The sequence below is a fragment of the Magnolia sinica genome, chromosome 18 (assembly GCF_029962835.1).
Source record: "Magnolia sinica isolate HGM2019 chromosome 18, MsV1, whole genome shotgun sequence".
In the NCBI taxonomy this organism is placed as follows: Eukaryota; Viridiplantae; Streptophyta; class Magnoliopsida; order Magnoliales; family Magnoliaceae; genus Magnolia; species Magnolia sinica.
The window spans coordinates 21743786-21762825 of NC_080590.1; the positions used below are offsets into that span (position 1 = coordinate 21743786).

Sequence of the window (19040 nt, forward strand, 5' to 3'; positions counted from 1 at the left end):
TTCAACCCTAGGCATGTATATTTCGCCGAACTATGTGTAGCGCTGTCAACAGGCCGACCTAGTGTTCTCTCAGACCCATATCTGAACTGTTTGTAGTTAGCCACTTGGCCAAGCTTATTAACAGTCGCTATGCCCAGTCCCACACCACTGACTGTGCTAACAATGTGATGAAAGCCAAAATCCAAGGTTTGTTCTTGGAACATGTGGACATTGGAGCCACCCATAAGGTTGGCTAGTCACTCATTGGTGGTCCATGCCTATATGGGAACAATGGACTGTTCAAAAAAAACCTAGCCAATAGCACGCAATCAATGTACTTGTGGCCAGCTAGGATTATGAGTAGATTAGCATTCGATCATATGCATGGTGGGACTATCTCATTTACACCTTAGATTCGCCACGTGTGCTGCATAGAAATTAGTTTGTGACACTAGCAAACCTTCACAAAATCAAGCAAGACCGGTAAAAAATTAAGACTAGGTGATTAATAAAGGATCCTATTCTCTTCCTTGTCCTTCACCTGGCTCCCAGAAATTTCCTCTTTTCTATAGTATCTAGTAGCTGCTAAGATGCGGAAGAGTCCGTTTCTGATCATGAAGAGGACGAAAGCAAGGTGATCCATCAGAAGTCCTTTTTTGGCCTTAATTGAGATCATATAAATGGAGAGTAATGCTGTGGGCGATTCTCCAAGTTGTGTTACAGTGATACCTTCTCTCCTCCCATCACAGGCAACCTAAATCTTTGTAGGGCCCACATGACATACATGTGACGTCCAATCTATCCATCACGTGAGACGGGCCATTTTAGGAGATAAGCCCAAAAATGATGCCGTCCCAAAACTCAAGTGGACTACACCAGGCAAATGTGGGAATAGAGATGCCAACCATCGAAATCTTTCAGGAGCCCACTGCCATATTTATATGATATCTAACCCGGTCATGGGGTGAGAGAAAAACAAAATATCAGCTTTATTCAAGACTTTGATGGGTCCTAAGGGAGATATCAATGGTGTGCGTCCTATCTTATTATTCTTGTAGTGTGGTTCACTTGAGTTTTAGATGTGCCTGATTTTCGGGCTTACTTCCTATACTGAGGGAATATCATGTGACTGACAATTGAATTCACGTATACATCATGGTGGCCCCATTGAGTTTTGAGCAATTTTCCTCCCGGGATGGGAGGAGCGGATTAAATGGAGTGATAGACCTTGATAAATTCGTGAACTTGTCAAATTCATGTATTTACGTTGGATTTGAATTTTGGCAAATTTCAACAACCAATTTACAAATCCATAAATATGAAGAGCATTTATTACAATGACAGTGCATTTATTTCATGCTCCAAGCTTTTATTGATTTTGAGATGGTTTCTCATTTAGCAGATTCGACATTTCTATAAATTTGTTTGTGGATGTTGCTTTTACCCAAAGGAGTATGGTAGAATGCATCTTGACTCATTGCAGTACAAGTTAGGACTTTAGTAGTTGGATGTGGGTTCTTCTCAATGACCTAACTATTTATGTGAATAGGTCTTTCCTTAGATGGAGATGCCCTAAAAAACTCTTAAAGTGAATATTTTAAACTTTCGATTAAAGAAAGGTTATGGTGAGAATCCACGTTCAGTGTAAACGAGCTAAATTACAAAGACTTTTAAGTAATCCAATTTAAATCTTTTCTTTGTTGGACCCGGACCCGTTTAAATCTGGTTGGGTCCCTCAAGTAGTTGATGATCCGGCACACATTGACAGCAATAGTCCAGGGTCCACAATCTCTCGTACCTAAACATTTTAGCCACCAATCATGTCACTCATTTGGGGTGAATGGGGCTTGCATCTTTTTTCTTAGTAGCTATTTCGAGGCCACTAATTGAAAGGTTAGGATTGTCGTATATGTCATGCGCAGCTACCATATGTTAGGCTTGGAAGCAACTTTAAAACGATTAAAACATGCAATAGAGAAATGAAAAAAAAGTGATCACAGATAATTAAATACAATGATTTATATGAAAAAACCCATGTGAAAGAAAATCATAGCACCAAGCGACGAAACAATCTAATATTATCGAAGAATTACAAGAGATATGCAGACTTACAAATTCATGAAACCATTCATTTCCCGAGATGAAATTTCTTTACAAAACTCTAGAAAACTCATTTGGACTCTCACACGTTCGTTATTAAGTTTACTTATGCAACATTTTCACAAACACATGGACTGCACCTTCAAATTCTCACTAGATGTAAAACACCAGCAGCGGTTTTACAAATATTTCATCAAACATCTTGTAAGCAACATCAAAATAAATAAATAAATAAAGGATTTGTTGATGAAACATACCTTCCTTGCCACCAACCGACATTTCATTGAGTCATTTCATCAAACACTCATCAGAGAATACCCGAGTCGATCCAATCCAAACCGGGTTCGAGCTATATATCGAACCAAGTCGAGTTGAGCTAAGGCCAGCTCGAACTCGGCTCAAACTTATTTTCGAGCTCTAAAAACCAACTCTACTCGGATTAAACTCAGCTTCGAACTGAGCTAATTCGAGCTTTTTCGAGCCGAGTCGAGCGAATTGACCAAGCTAGCTCAGTTCGTGTACACCCCTAGATGCACTTTACCATTTGCTAATGGCATTGTTTCTAGAAATTGGTGCAAGTGCCAATGGATTAGTTTGTCCAATCCAGGAGTTCAGCAGTTGAGTAATTTAAACCATTAGTATGTTGTGTCCCATTATTGATAGATCATGATCTAAAAATCTACTCAATATTGTTAAAATTAGTGCCTTCAATCTGATGGAAAACAGGGGTCATTGGTCGATCGAGTGCATCCTCGATTAATAGAGAAATTCCAAAATTTTTAAGTTTTGTCTCTAGACAATTTTGAGCATGTTCGATTGATCGAAAGTGATCAGGACTCGATCGATTAAGACAATTTCAAAAAATCAAGTTAACTTTCTAAACGCTTTTAAGTATGTTCGATTAACGGAATATTGCAAGGTTGATCGATTGAAAGTTCAATTGATGCTTTGTATAACTTTTACGTAAGTGCACGAATTATTTCTAATTCTTTGTGTATCCTTTATATATATATATATATATATATATATATATATATATATATATATATATATATATATATATATATATATATATATATATATATAGGTGTAATGTGAAACATGTGTGGCCACCTGATGAATGGATTGGCCTGCGTCTCAGCCATGCAGCATTCATGGACTGATCTCATCAACGGCCACGATCTAACACAAGTGGCCTGATTGCACTTCCAAGGACAGAACAAAAATTCAAAAACCTTAGGTCCTAAATGCAAAGGTAGACTGTAGTATCCTCACCAGGACGGAGTAAGAGACCGACCACCACATGGTGGGATTTAGCTGGTTAGGGCCTCTGTCAGAGATGGGGAGGTTGTTGGATTGGGCCCATTTCTGACAGAGCCCCGTGGGCTCCAAATCTCACCACGTGGCATCCATCTCCTGCGCCCTGATGGGTGTAGCACCCAAACCACGTACCCCAAATGTGGGCTGGTTGTCCTAAGGAAAAGGGGTAGCAGTATAAATAGAGAAATGCTAGTAAAATTAGGCTAAGGAAAGATGAAAAGATGCACTTCAGAATCGGTTCCTCTCTCCCTCTCTCCCTCCAACGTTTCCCCATGCCCCTTCTCTCATGGGTCAGTTCCTCTCTCTCTCTCTCTCTCTCTCTCTCTCTCTCTCTCTCTGTGCAACAACCCATACGATTCAGAATCGGTTTGGGCTCAGCATAAGCATGCCGGGCTGGACTATGTTGGGCCATCACAATCCCAGGCTGGGCTTGGGCCTATGTGATTTAGAGGGGTTTCAAAAAATGTATGAATAAAATGTGGTGATACAAAGGTTACCATTAGGTCCGAGACACCATGTGCTATTGAATGCTGCAGAAAGACATGGTCCGTAGAAAGAGGTGGTCTAGTTTTTGCGGCACCGAAGATAGGTAGAGTTGTACACGAGTCGAACCAAGTCGAGCTTGGTACAACTCAACTTTGACTCGGCCACTAGCTGACCCAGCTCGGTCCCTGAGCCTGACTGGCCAGCTCGACTTGGTTCAGTTTAGCAGCTCGGGCCAGATCGAGTTTATGCGGCATTTTCTCAAACACATGGAGTGCACCTTCAATTTCTTACAATATGTAAAACAACAGCATTCATCAAACACTCCGTAGGCAACATCAAAATAAAGATACAAGGGTATTTGTTTCATATCCATACCTTCCTCACCCTCAGCAAACACTTCGTTGAGTCATTTCATCAAACACTTGGTGAGCAACGTCAATATGAAAATTACCAAGTCACTGAACTGGTTCGATCCAAGTTCGATCCGAGTAGAGTCAAGCTCAGGTAAGCTCGAACTCAGCTTGAAATTTTTTCGAGCTCAAAAAATCAGCTTGACTCGGCTCAAACTCAGTTTCAAACCGAGTCGAATTGAGCTTTTTCAAGTTGAGTCAAGCGAGCTAACCAAGCTAACTCAGTTCATGTACAACTCTATAAATAGGACATGTTATGGAAACAAAAACCATCATTCTAACTTTTCTAGTACTGATTGTTTAGTGTTTATGAGACACCTCCCCTATGAAAATTTTTATTTTTGGAATGCATGACTAATTCCATTAATCTTCGTTGCAGGAAGTTTTGGCCTACAGAAGATGCGACCAGTTTGTTGGCTGCCAAGCTTAAGATCGTCAGTTGGATAGAAGAAGCTGGTTACTGCAACTTCGGTGAGCTATACAATAGAGCATGCTGAACTACATAAAGTAGGTGAGCTATACAATAGGGCATGCTGAACTATATAAAGTAGCGCACTATGGAGTGTGTTCCTTACCAAATGCCTGTGCCATAGGAAACAGTAGTGATTGAACACACTACTATTAAGAACTTCTTAAGATGCCTCTTAATGATGAATGTTTTGGTAGTGTTTATTTGTCATTCAATCTATCTATGGACGAGCCTAAGCCTGTAGGAAGGAAAAAACAAATATCAGCTTCATCCAAAGCTTTTATACCCCATTGATGGTCAATCATCAAGTTTTCCTATTGTATGATCCACCTAATAATTGGATTGCATCGTTTTTAAGATGATGCCCTAAAATAATCTGAAAAAAATGGATGAATGCTGTACATACAGGATACATACATCAAGATGGGCCATACTGTAAGGGCAGCATTGTCTTGGGTGAGTCCAGGATCTCACTTAATCTGCTAAACATTTGCCATCAACCTGTTAACAAGGTTGCACAGGTCTGGATGAAGGGAGAACACAAATATCAGCTTGATATTAAACTTTTTTAATGGTGGGCATTAAATTACCACCATTTCCTATGGTGTGGTCTACGTTGGATTTGAATCAGCTTCATTTTCGACACAATGTCCTTGAATGAGCTGTCAAAATGGATGGACGGCGTGGATATACAGCACATACATCAAGGTGGGCCCACAGTCATGGTCTCACAAGTCTTCTTCTTCTCCGGTCTCACCGAATTCGGTTCCCTGCCAAAACAGGGTATCGTACTTTGCTGTTCAGTGTCATTTACAACGGGAACGATTGAGGAACTGTGTAATTGCGGGTGTCAATGTAACATACGTGTATGAGATACAGTCCATTCATCAGGTGGGGTCCACCATAACTTTTTCTTGGCCCAAAGATCAGCCAGCCCAGTAGTAAGTTTGGTCAGTTGTACGATTAAGATTGGCCGTTACGTGGTGCCAACACCTGATGATTGGTCCAGATCTTTCGAAAGCATGCCACTTTAGCAATTGTGCTGCGAAGTGCTTTTAGAATCTATCTTCCCGCAATTCACGACTGTATTTCAATATTCCAAAAGCTGGTGATATGCCCGTCCCTCAAGCATTCCTTCACCGGCGTTACTTTAGCCAACCTGGAAAGTGCGCGAGAAATATGCTCGGTGACTAATGTAGCCGTCAAAGATAAAAATACATGAAAACATGGATATTCAATTGTTCGTCCCTATTTATGTCAATTTCTACTCGATAAATACATGGAGAGGATTTTAAGATAATAGCAGCACCACGTCCAGTGAAGAATAATATAGTACCGAAACGGTTATCAAAATAGGTGACAAGTTTGGAAGCAAAAAAAATAAAGTGTTGAAAAGTTATGGCTACGATCAGAATGTGGGAAGCATCTAAATGACCAATCTAAGGCTATGGATAACAAATGAAGTTAATAGAAGAAATCATCTCATGCCAATCAAATCAAACTAAATTAAATTTATCTTTCAATTATTCTTTTAATTATCAATTATTTATATTCCTTAGTATAATTCTTGTTTTTAAGAGTCATTTACATTCCTTGGTATAATTCTTATTTTCAACAATCATTTATATCTCTTTGTGTAATCGGTAACAATGATCAAGTAGTTAACTTTAACTGTAATTCAAATCTACGCTCATATACTGTATTCAGTTCGAGTATCAAATAAAGTTCTCTATCTAGAGAAGCATTTAGCAATTGTTCTCTATGACTAATTGTAAGAATTTCCTTTTTTTATTTTATGAAAAAGTACTTTTGTCCAGAAGGTAGAGAGGTTTGACCCATTTTCAGAGGACGGATCCCCACCATCTTACAATCACCTAATCATCTAAAGTAACACTGTGTAAGTGCCTGAGCAAGCGACCAATCTTATTAGAACATAATCACATATAGTCGATTCCCAGCATATATGTTTGTCTTGATGCTTGGGGTTGTAGTTGTTCAGTTTGAATTGAGTCATACATTCAATTCTGTCATGCCCACACTAATCACATGACCAATTTTGAAATCAAAATATAACATAAGTCTGGCATGTCAAGTAGGACCATCGCTTTGGTTTACTTACCGGTGTGACATTACGATTTGATTAATCAAAAATATGAATATAAGAAGCAATCAAATTGATAGGGCTAAACCCTCGACAACAACCGCACCACCTTCGACCGAGGACGTGCTAGTTCAAGCGACCCCCGAATCATTAAATCTATACAATAGTCCAACACTTAGTCTCGTGAACCAAGATGGGGCATTGACCTCTCAGACTGCATCTCTTGAAGAGATAACGGTCAAACTTCAAAATGTGCAAATGAATATTCATCACATTTAAGAATATATGAGAGTTCATGCATAATTAATACATGCTCAAGCTAAGTAATTCCATATTCAAACTAAGACTATGAACAGATGAATTGTCAATCAGATTGAGGTCATGCACTAATAGATAAACATCATCATCAAAAAAGTACCTACGGTAATGTAGTATAGTGCCGAAGAAAGTTATGTCTATAATATGGTTTAGCCACCACGGATACCTCTCCTGCAACAAAACTTGTCTCTTGTCCCATTCCAGAATGGGTAGAATACTCCATTGTCTGCGGAGTTCAAACTATCATGCTGGGAGGTTAGAAATTTTATCCATGAAGTTTGGAACCAATGTATACAGGAAGATAACCCTTCCGACATTTTCTTAAAAATCTGTTATTTCATAAAGAAGAAACTAGGTAGGTTTTGATCCACGGCTCATGATTGAACGATTGCGAATACATCATAACCAAATTTAAAATCAAACCACAATACCCTGCTTCTAATCGATAATATTTGAACGTTGAATGGGGACCGTTGGCAGGTAATTCTAAACCATTCGCTGTTTCTCTACGGTATTTGGCCCACGTGATGAATAACCAGGCTGAAATTTGAATATGGGCCAGCCAATGCACCACTAAGATATCTCTCACGCCTTCCAGCTTGATACGCATGCCTCGTGTAAAAGAGCGTGTGGAGGGTCCGCGTGGAACTAGCCAAGCCACCAAAACCATTTTAAGTTTTGCATCCTCCGTCCGATTCTCCTCACCAACTCGTCTCCGGTTTCCAAATCTCAAAGCGTCAGCCGGCGTCCCCCACCGAAACGGCTGGACTCCGCGTCCAGACTCGGGTGAGCCGGGGGCGACACTGCGCACTCTTTTGCAAACGTCGCCCGAAGAACCCCAGCTCGCTCTGCCCTAATTTCTTCAATCGAAATGGTCCGAAATTGAGTTTTGGGGGAATCGCAATCCGTCACCAAACCTGGCTTCGGATATCTGGAAACGCTTGTTCCGGACCCGGACCCGACGAGCTTATTCCGGCCTCGTCCCTTACATCAGGTTTCCCCCCCAATCCGATTCTACCATGTCCTGCAATTTCTTCAAATTCTGTTCTGGCCTTCGGATCCTCGGCTACTTCATGATCGTCCTCGTTGCCGCGATCATCGCTGTCTCTTACTATGCCGTCGTCGTCGTTACGTGGGGCCCGCAGTTGCTCCACGGGAGCCTCATTTCAGTCCTCGCCTTCTTCATCGTCGCTGTCTTTCATTTGCTGGTACGTCCGTTCTGATTTCTACTTAATCTAGTGGTGGATTTTGATGCTCAATTGAACTGAATTGCAGTTTCTTTGATTCATTGCATAGGAAATAAACAAGTAGCATGAAACCATATAATTCAGAATGACAACCAAATGCCCAAAAGCGAATTCTGGGTTCAGCGCCTCATTTTTAAGCGAGTTGGGCTAACTCACTTTTGTCTTTGAACCTTTGCTGAATTGGGTTATTGCAATTTAGTTCATCTGAGCATTCAAACATAGCCTAAAGAAACTGGAGAATAGTGAAATGCATGTTTTTCTCTGTCATCTAGTGTATAATCTGTAGATCATTAGAATTGTATGCGAATTCACATGCACGGTTGTTAGTGAACAACTGAACATAAATGATTTACCTTGATATCATTTTTGTACTCAAATCTGTTACAATCCCCAATGGTTTAACTGCCTAGCTTGACACGTTCAATCCATCCTGGGGGTTCTGACATGGTGGTTAGGCTGGCACGAGGGAGGGAGGGACGGAGGGAGTATTTTCTGCTAGAACGCATTCTTTCATATGAGTGTATCTCCTCGTGGTGAGAAGTAGAAGAAAGAGAACAATGTAGATAGTCCCATGCTTAGACACTGGGCAAAACGCCTCATTAAAATCAAGTTAATGTTACTAATCGACGCAGGGAAGGGCATAAAACAATGAGAAGAAGATCACCGTCTTCCTCAAGTGATTAAACCTTGAGTCCACAAGGAGAAGAAGATCACCATCTTCCACAATGAGAGTTCTTGAGTCCACAAGAGAATAAAAGAGAGAAAATTGGGGTATTTTATCGGATAATGTGTGTATGATTTTTCGATTACACTACTAATAAAGAAAACCCAAACCCTAATTCGAAATTACCCAAAATAGCAAAACTCTTAGTTATCCAAAATAACAAAACTCTTCTAAAGCTTAATTTGCCAAAAATAGAAAGTCCAAATAAACCTTATCGGAGGATTTCTAGCATGATTACAATAAATTTCTAAACAAATGGAAATCCTAAAACTCTAAAAATATGGAGATACGATAAAAATAGAAATTATTAAAAATATTTTTTTTCCCTAAAATCGCTATTTTGAACCGGAAGTGTGTGTTTTCTCACGAAATGAATGGACGCAACCCGCTATGAGGGTTGGTTGACCTTGGATGGACCGTTACATAAAGATCGATAGGTTCTGCATTTCGGACGATGCCCGGATCAAAAGTTGCGGTTGATTTACAGTCCAAACTTTGAATAACAATTTCTCCCTATTTGGAATGAATATCTTCAAACCAGACATGCTTGGGGCCTAGTTATGTCATGCCCTACGTAGGACTGAGCCCGGATTTGACAGACTACTTCCACTTCCATTCAGGCTTCTTTTGTTCCAGCTGTGTTAAGAGTATATCTGCAGCCCGCTCTACATCACTAATATAACTTTGGTGGCTAATTGAGCCTTTATGGATAGAAGAACAAGTGTCCATGTCTTGTTTTGTTGACCCATGTCAAGTTCGTGTTGCATGGCAGCTATTACCAAAATTGGTGGTCTGCATATTATATACTTGAGATGAAAGGGCTTGATGAGATGCATAAAAATCCATGGATGTGTAAGAGTCTTTCAGATGGTGATTATTGAGATCTCAGATCGCTCTAATGGACAATAGCTTGGACTGTGGACTATCTCATGATCTCATCTGATGGTGATTTACAGTAGGCTACGCTATTGAACCCAAAGTAGTAGATGGCGCAGCAGTGGAGTAGAACAGAGAACTGAATCTGAGGATGGATGTTATAGTTTGTAGTGAGATTGGATATGGGAGGAACTGTAGCCATGATAACCTTGTGACAATGGTTCTGACTGTCAAATGCACATGTGATGGCTGTGGACTTGTGGGTCAGCCCTAGTCAACTTAAGACGTATTGACACCCATAATCTGGCCTGTTAGAAGAATGGAGAGTAAGGAGGTTAAGCTGCAGTAAGGGAATAGGGAACTGAATACTCAAGTATACTGCTCTTGTGGATACTCTCAACCATATTCGTGATGGAACTTCGTTGGCAGTAGACACTTATGCTGTTTTCAGAATGAAACCATACTACTAGAGAGCAGGGCCTCCTCAAAAAGCTATGTCATGCCTTGAATATCCAGTGGGAAATCCTGCACACCAGTTTCCACTACACCCTTATAGTCATTAAAGGTTTTACATACAGAAATAGGGGGTAGAGTCGAATTCTCTGTTAGCACTTCTCTAACCATGGATGGTGTTGAAAGTTACAGAAGACAGCTGTTTTGGTACTATTAGAGGACTTGGAGTCAGGATGGAGTAGAATATTTCAAAAAGGGTCTTTCAGATGCATGTGTGCTCGCTGAATTTTCTGGTCATGTGAGTATTTCTGATCATTAACTTGGGAAGGTGAGAAAGAGAGCCATGGAGTTATGCTGAAGTTCTATACTTCATCTTATTTCATTTTTACATAGCTATTTGAATTACATTTCCACTACAGGATGTACTCATTTTCAGGGTTCTAGTCAAAGATCTTTGTTTAATAATCATGATCCATAAGTTAGGAAGAATAACAGTGGATTCATCAAATTCTCTCACAGAAGATTCGTTCCACCATGATATATATACAACCATCACTCATTCATTTGAAGACTACTTAGTTGAACTTTGTTCTTCTGATTAAATTCAATGAGATCAGCTCCAACAGAAGTGTTTTTAATTTTTATCGATAAGGAATTATATGACGTGTCCTGAATCTTTGCCCATAAACATGCAGGTCTTCAATTCTAACAAGTGGGGATCATGCTTAGGTAATTCGGACTGTTGGTGATGTGATCATATCCCGTAGACATAGGTTCCTCACCATGTGCTACTGTTCGGCTATAGTAGCTTGCTATAGTGACGCAACAGTACACTGTTAATCTCAGCATGTTTTATCTTGACTCCTAGAACACTTTTATCTTGACTACTTGAATACTTTGGAGTTTTAGTATCTTTTGGTTGTTTATTTATTTATTTTGTTTAGGAAACAATTTGTTATTAGTAGTTGGATATTATCAGGAGTGTGTTTGCATCAATTAAGGACAGTTTGAGTTTCACTTGGAAACCTGTATACTCAGCCTATAAATAGGCAATTAGGTCATTGATATGAACTGAATTCTATGATTTTATGAAGTACTTTATTTAAATTTCTTGCAATTTGATCTTTCTTCTAGAGGTGTGAGGCCCTAGAAACCATTACTGTGACTCAGTCAATTTTGTGTGGAGCGACACCATATATTTGCTTCATTTATCATGTTTATGGTTTGAATGTGGTATGTAGAATTCATTTTCTGCGAACTATTTCAATCTCTTTGATCGAGTATGACGCACCATTGATCAAAGGATGCATCCAGGCCACACAAGCTGGCTGATCAAAGATACGGACCCTTCAACCATCTAGGTTGGCCAGATCGAGGATCTGGAATAGATCAACGGTCTGATGTTAGATCTGGACCCAAACTAATGGCCCAACTGGATGTTATGCTTCCACAAGTTTAGAGGTTTTATTGTGTAATTAGTAGGAGGTCTCAAGTCCATCTGGTTGGACCACAAGTTGCGGTCTACCCAGCAGATAACTTTCAACCTGTTAAGTGCAAGTGACGTCCAACCCTTCTAATTGGTTGGCCGACCATGAGGATCACCTGGTACACAAATCAACCCTATCTTCTCAGCAGGTGGGCCACACCATAGAAAACAATGTTTGGTCATTAATAAATAACAAAATACAAGTGCGGTCCACTTGGTTAGTTGACGGGGCTGATTTTTGCACAAGGTGAAAGGTTGGAAGTTATCCTCTTGGTGGACTGTAACTATAGTCCAACTGGTTGGACTTGAGAGTTGAGACCTTCTCTTAGTTATTACAGTTAAGATTTAGTGATGACTTGGAAAAGAAGTTTTCCTTTAGTATTTTTGTCTCTTTTTTAATGGGCCACCTTTTGGACATCAAATGATGTTAGGGATGACATGTGGTTTTCCTGTTTGAAAGCCTATTGAGTTAGCTTTCAAGCGATTCCAATATTATGTGATTCTCGTAGATTAGAAGATCCCAGACACCAATATTGGACTATTTTCAGTTGAATATGGACCACTTGTATTTCTCTTCTTAAATCATATATCTGTTGGCCATAAGTCAAAAGGTTAAATTCTTCGTATCGAGGAGATTTTTGAGGTATAATCGATTCATGGTGGGACAGGGCAGACCAATGGTTTGGATTACCAAATCAAACTCCATTCATTGGCATTGAAAAGCCATGTAACCTGTGCAAACATGCACCATGCATATCATATAATTCCTCCTCGTCACTAATAGTTAACACTCTTAAATGTACTCTCTACCCATCTACCAACACACTCGCATGCACTCATGCCAGTCTTTCACCATGTGTTCTATATTCAAGCTGTTTAGCATGCGGTCCCAACAGTTAGTCTGCTCCACTCTTCAGGTGGGTCATGCATTTATGAAAAAAAAAATAAATGGATGGTTGGAAAAGAATGGCCAACGGTCCACATTCAACATACACGTGAGTCGACCAGCTTGATTTTTGGTCGCATGGTGGGGCCCTCCTGATGTGCAGCTTGGATGTTGCCTATGATTATACCTCTTCTTATGAGTAGGTGTGCAGGTGAGATTAGCTAACGTCTAAGAGTTGATGGAAATATCCAAATTCAATGGAACCCCAGGATCAAAAGAGGAAAACAATTGTTGCAGTATGAATGACTTTCTGACAAGGCTGGGATACATTGCTTGGGAAGATGGTTTCTGAAGCACATCCAACCTTTTTATCTTTCTTGCAGTGCTCAATCTTTGTCACACATTCACCTGTCCATTTTTTCTTTTTTTTTTGAGAAGTGAAGACAAAAACAGAAACAGAAAAATACAGTACAACCCCTGGGTTAGGATCCCCACTCCCTAACGAGAAGAAGCGCCTTTCTTGCAACAGATCCCAGAGACTGTACTTTATCCCTGAAACATCTATCATTCCTCTCCAACCAGATAGTCCACAAAGTAGCCAGCAGTGCCAAATTCCAATTACACTTCTCTTTGGAGGGAGGGCCCCCACATGCCAAGACAAGAAAAATTAGATAGTTTAAAAGATTCTTGACTCTTCTAAATAATTGGTATTAATTTGCTCTTCACACATGCATTGGTCCTGAATCAGGTCTACAATTAGTATACATGGTTGATTATGTTCCATCTTGAGCATTTAACTTTTTATTAATTGTGGATTACCTTTGTTAAGATGCATTGTTTCTTGCAGCTTGCATTGTTAATATGGAGCTATTTTATGGTAGTTTTCCGCGATCCAGGTTCTGTTCCCGAAAATTGGAGACCTATACTGGAGGGGGAGAATTTGGAGGCAGGAAGGTCCGTTGCATTGTCGGAATGTGTTACCCCAGAAACTAGGTCTTCTGAATGGGCTCCCTCAAATTTGATGGAAAGAAGACCGGCTGTAGGCTACTGTAGTCGTTGCCAAAACAGCAAGCCTCCTCGTTGCCATCATTGTTCTGTTTGTAAGCTAGTCCTGCTTTATCTTATCAGTATGTTTTGATATTGTTCCATGATTTTTATTTCTGGTAATCTGCATTTCCTTTTCTGAAAAACCTCAGTGGGCACTTCTGTACCTGGGTAATCATATTGCATTCACCTATTGCTTTGAAGTATGACACAAGTATGTTCTTGGAAATAAAGAAGCTTATGATTACTAGATGTCTAACTGTAGGATGCTTAGGTGATGAATTACTAGATGTCTAACAGTTTCTTTGGCTATGTCCCATCCACAAGGTGGCTCACTGAATCAGCTGTCTCGATCCTTCTATACATATGCCACTCACGTGATGGAGAGGACGAAGATGGAGGGAGTTGCTGTGCTGACACTCGCACCAGTCATACTACAAATCACATTATATAATGACAAGAGTTGAATGTCATAAGAAAACTGCATGACCTTGTCCGCACCTTGTGTATGCCGACTTTGTGCTAAAACCTAATGTCCATAACTGACTTTGACATATTTCTGCGTCCAAATTTTGTAGCCAGGGAACAATAAAAGAAGTTTTCGTAGCCAGGGTTGCATTATTTATCCTTTCGCTCCATTGCATCAAAGTAGGTTGGCATGGCTTGAGTTAATACTGACAATTAGCGTGGATATCCATAAGATGTTGAGGTCAATATTTTGTTTATATCATTTTGAGGACCTTTATCGTTATGGAATTCATGAAAACTATAATCCTGCAAATGCAATTTCATTCAGGAATATGTGTTGTATACCAATCCCTTTTAATTAAAATTGGTGCAATGGGCAATGTTGGGAGGATTCTGTATCTGTGGGATGTGCGAAGTGTTATTCAACCATTTGGAACTTTTCTAATGGAATCTACTACAGTGGAAACTTGGCTTCCACCAACATCATCTGACCACATTAAGGGGGATGATTGTGTTTATATTGTTTTAAACAGCAATCTTTATTTGTTGTGCTTATTGTAGGTCAAAGATGTGTGCTTAAGATGGATCATCATTGCGTTTGGGTTGTCAATTGTGTCGGTGCACGCAACTACAAGTTCTTTCTTCTCTTTCTGGTACTCATGGAAGTCTTTTTCTCATCCATTCGTACTTATGATTTTAGTTTCATGATTCTTGGTAAGATAGTTACAAGAACGCCATCCAGACAGTGGAAACTGATTCTACTTGCATCTAGAATTATTTTCCTGTTTATCTTGCATATAAGAGTTGGTATTTCAGCTATACTCACTCACATTAATGCAATTAAATATAGTTAAAATGACCAAAATAGAGATGGGACTCATGTAATTTTTTATGACAACTAACTCCTAATAATTCCTTGCATTTTACGTGCAACTTAAAATGATCTGACTTGCTATTTGGGGGCTAATCCTCATTATGAATGGAGCGATGATAGCGGCATTTCGGCCACTTCCGCTATACATTGGGTTGAACTATTGCAATTCAACTCAAATTGTGCCTAAAGCCCAATTTTCATTGAATTGACCAAGAAAGCTTCTTGTACTGCGTTTCTTTTTCTTCATGTCATGTAGCACTGAGCCAGTGACCTAACCCTGGTTGCAGATCTGGCCATCTTAATTTTTAAGTATGCATCTGAAGCTCACATTTATAGTCTGACTGGCTTCCTTGGACCTTTGTTTCTTAGCTGTACACATTTCTGGAAACGACATTGGATACTTTGTCATTACTGCCTCATTTCATCAAAATATTTGGTGATGCCAAGAAGCATTCCAGCTCGCCTGGCAGCCTCGCTGTTGGCTTTCTTGCCTTCGGTAAACTTGGCTTTTATAAGTGCCTCTCATCATCTTTAATTTACAATAGTTATGGAACTGCACAAGTTCTAGGTTTCTAACGTATGCCTTTTCTTAATGCAGTTCTTAATTTAGCTTTTGCGCTAAGTCTTCTGTGTTTCTTGGTCATGCATGCATCTCTTATATCGAGCAATACCACTACAATAGAGGTAATGGAAATCCAAACATGAGGGTCCTGCCCTTCTATGGTTCTAGTCCTGACGATGCTAACATGCAAGCACAAAAAGAAGCACACAGCATGCAGCATATGATGAGGCCGACCTTGATCGATCGTACTGGGAAATATGTTCCTCATCTAATCCATGATGGGGCATCAATGGGGCCACTTGGCTGTCTGGATGCATTATCTACCATCCATCTGATTGGTCCCTGTGGTGAAGTACGATCATGTAAATATCACCTGTTGGACAAGATTTTAATCCATCTGATTAACAACTGGCCAATGATGCACAATCAATGTGAAAAATCAGGCAGCTTGGGTTGTTCCTGTTGATGTAATTTTTCTAGCCACTGTGAGCGATACGTGATGGAGAGATAATCTGACCAGTCAGCCACCTGGGAAACATCATGGTGTGGGGCAAGCAAGCAACAGACTCTTAGGTGCATTGAAGGCATCCTCTCCTTGTATGATTTTTCTTGTTTATAAACTTAAAGAAATAATATTTGTGTCAGGTTTATGAGAAGAAGAGGGCAGTCAGGTGGAAGTATGACTTGGGCAAGAGGAAGAATTTTGAGCAGGTAAAAGACATTTTGACAAATTCTGCCTTGCTATGACGTATGCATTTCCTCATTTGTGTTACCGTGTCATGGTTTCTTAATTTGAAAGGTTTTCGGCACAAAAAAGGCATATTGGTTCTTACCGTTATTCTCGGCAGAAGACTTAGAAAACATACCCGCACTCAAAGGGCTCGATTTCCCAACACAATCAGATATCGAGGCACCGTGAGTATCTCTATCACAACAGTATTTGATGAACCAGCTTTGTATCGTTATGTGATTATATGATCATTATAAACATTAAACTCACGACATGCATGGTGTACATATGTATTTTCCTTTTTACTAAAACAACAAGACTTTGATTGCTGGGAAGGATGATTTGTACTATTGATGGGATTCTTTTAATTTTGCAAATAATGGCATTCTTGTAATATCGTCTATTTTGATGATCTTTTGAAGTCCCATAAATCTATTTGTCTTGCAAGAATGCCGTCATCATCATCTAAGCCTTATCTCAACTAATCGGGGTCAGCTACACAAATCCTATTATGTCATTCCACTGTATCCAGGATCATATCCTCAGTTAAACCATGTGTCATCATCATCTCTACTATGTACAATGTGAGTAGTTTTAGACAATTTTACCCATGCAATTAGTTTTAGTAGAGTTGTGAATTTGAAGATTTAATGGGACATCGGGAGGGACTTGGAAAATTGGGGAGGGTATTGAGGTCATACCATATTTTTGCATGCTTATCAACGTACAACTCAGATTTTACCCTCTTCCTTTGTTGAGCAGTGAAGATTTTAGCTGCTCAAAGCATTCTTCTCCTTTTTCTCATGTGAGTAGCTCATCCACCCACTATGCCTGTAGCCGGTGAACTCTCCCCTCTCTGTTTACACGCACTCACGTGTAGTGTCCACTCTCTCTCTCTCTCTCTCTCTCTCTCTCTCTCTCTCTTCCAACCTCTCTCCACTGTTCCCCTTTCTCCATGTGCGCACCCCTAGCTACAAGAATGGCATCAGTACAAATAATCTTGGAACACAGTCACCCACACATACGCCCTCTCCCCGGTCGGGCTTTCTTGCCACGGATAAAGACTAGGGATAGATATACGACTCTAGAAAGTAGGTCTAGTGGAGTTTTTACACACGCAAAAGGAAGGGAAAGGACTGTTGATTTTTAGGTCGTACAGAATGTGCCCTTGCTTAAGTGGACCATTTAGTGTGATTGTTTTGATCTTTTCCCAATCCCCATGGAATACCCATGGGGATAAGTTTTCTTTCTTCTCAGCTTGCTTACAAAAGCAGCTTAATATCCTCAGCAGTATATTTAAGTAGTGTGCTTAGGAGATCTGGACATCTCTTAGGTGAGGGCTTCTCTTTTTTACTCTTTTTTTTTTTTTTTTTTCTATTGAATGTTCAATACATCCACACACACACACCACATGGGTTCTAGAACCCATGACCTCAGAGTTGAAACACAGTGTCTACCACTGAGCCATGAATAGAGACCTGTTGGTGGGTCACCAAGTGCAAAACCACATCAATGGGACAATCTGATTGGCAGGTCAGGAGAAAAAAAAAACGTCAACAGCAAACTTTTGGTAGCCTTCAATAAGCAAGTTTTGAGCCTTTTAGGGTGTCAATCATATCATGCATGCCAGTTGTAATTCATCTCGGCTGCCAACTATGGTCTAGCATCCATATCAGCGGCTGATGTTCGTCTGACATATGTTAGGTGGAGAGATGGATCCTGATCATTCATTTAGTGGATACTATCCATGATTGGTCCACGTTTACAAATCAAAGGTTACACGGATAGGGTTGTTAGTGACTGGGCTCACCATGGGCTAGGCTTATATTAGCCCTGTGGCCCAAGCTTCTTTTTAGGCTCAAAGGATAAACAGGCGTGTTCCGGTTTGTGTAAACACACCATTGTCTATTCAAGGGCTCACCTGAGCCCAATCCATGGACTTGGGCCTCACTTTCATGCCAGGGATGGTCAGGCTTCATTGGAACTCTACTACTGTGGCCCATCAACAGTGCAACCACAGCGTAGACTTATCCTAGCCAGTGCTTCTCCATGTTCAAAGTTGAAAATTAAACATTTCTTGAGGTGCTAAGCAATGTTGGGTTGAAAGGTGGAACTATTGTAGTTGATTTTTCAGTTTGTATAACTGGGGCCCACCATTAAGTTTTCCAAAGCATTGATACTATGGGCCTTATGATGGACGGCTAATGCACAAAAGATTTGCCCCGATTGGGCTTGCCTGATTTGTAGAATATTGGGCCCTTTTTTGTTGAATGTGACCTGTTGCTGTATTTTATTTCCTAAACCATTTATTTGTTGGCCACCTATTGAAGGGTAAGGATTATTCTAATAAGGGACATCCATTGCAGGGACCACTTAGGGAGAGGCCTGTAATAATAATGGTTTCATTATCTAACCTTGGGTCCCACTTGTAGTGGCTGAAAATGTAAAAATGACTGTACAAACTCTCGCCTTTGGATTGTATAATTCTTCCTTTCATTTCTACCTTC

At 40.1% G+C, this 19040-nt stretch overlaps 1 protein-coding gene across 2 annotated transcripts; it reads left to right on the top strand.

Annotated features, from left to right (window-relative positions):
- The first annotated feature begins 7806 nt into the window (after nt 1–7806).
- LOC131232717 (probable protein S-acyltransferase 12) lies at nt 7807–19040 on the top strand. 2 transcript variants are annotated; one of them, XM_058229154.1, is made up of 8 exons: nt 7807–8391; nt 13703–13982; nt 14929–15020; nt 15611–15737; nt 15840–15925; nt 16449–16514; nt 16603–16718; nt 18900–19040. In XM_058229154.1, the coding sequence occupies exons 1-8, from the start codon at nt 8203–8205 to the stop codon at nt 18922–18924; spliced, it is 981 nt and encodes a 326-aa protein (XP_058085137.1). In that variant the 5' UTR covers nt 7807–8202; the 3' UTR covers nt 18925–19040. The 2 variants fall into 2 exon arrangements, with proteins under 2 accessions (XP_058085137.1, XP_058085138.1); XM_058229155.1 differs by having other exon boundaries at nt 7816–8391; nt 13703–13955.

Excerpts from the sequence above, each read along its gene's own strand:
- LOC131232717 (XM_058229154.1), top strand. The coding sequence starts at position 8,203 with ATGTCCTGCAATTTCTTCAAATTCTGTTCTGGCCTTCGGATCCTCGGC. Across the intron at positions 15,021-15,610 it reads AGTTCTTTCTTCTCTTTCTG|CTGTACACATTTCTGGAAAC; the intron begins GTACTCATGGAA and ends TTTGTTTCTTAG. Across the intron at positions 15,738-15,839 it reads TGTTGGCTTTCTTGCCTTCG|TTCTTAATTTAGCTTTTGCG; the intron begins GTAAACTTGGCT and ends TTCTTAATGCAG.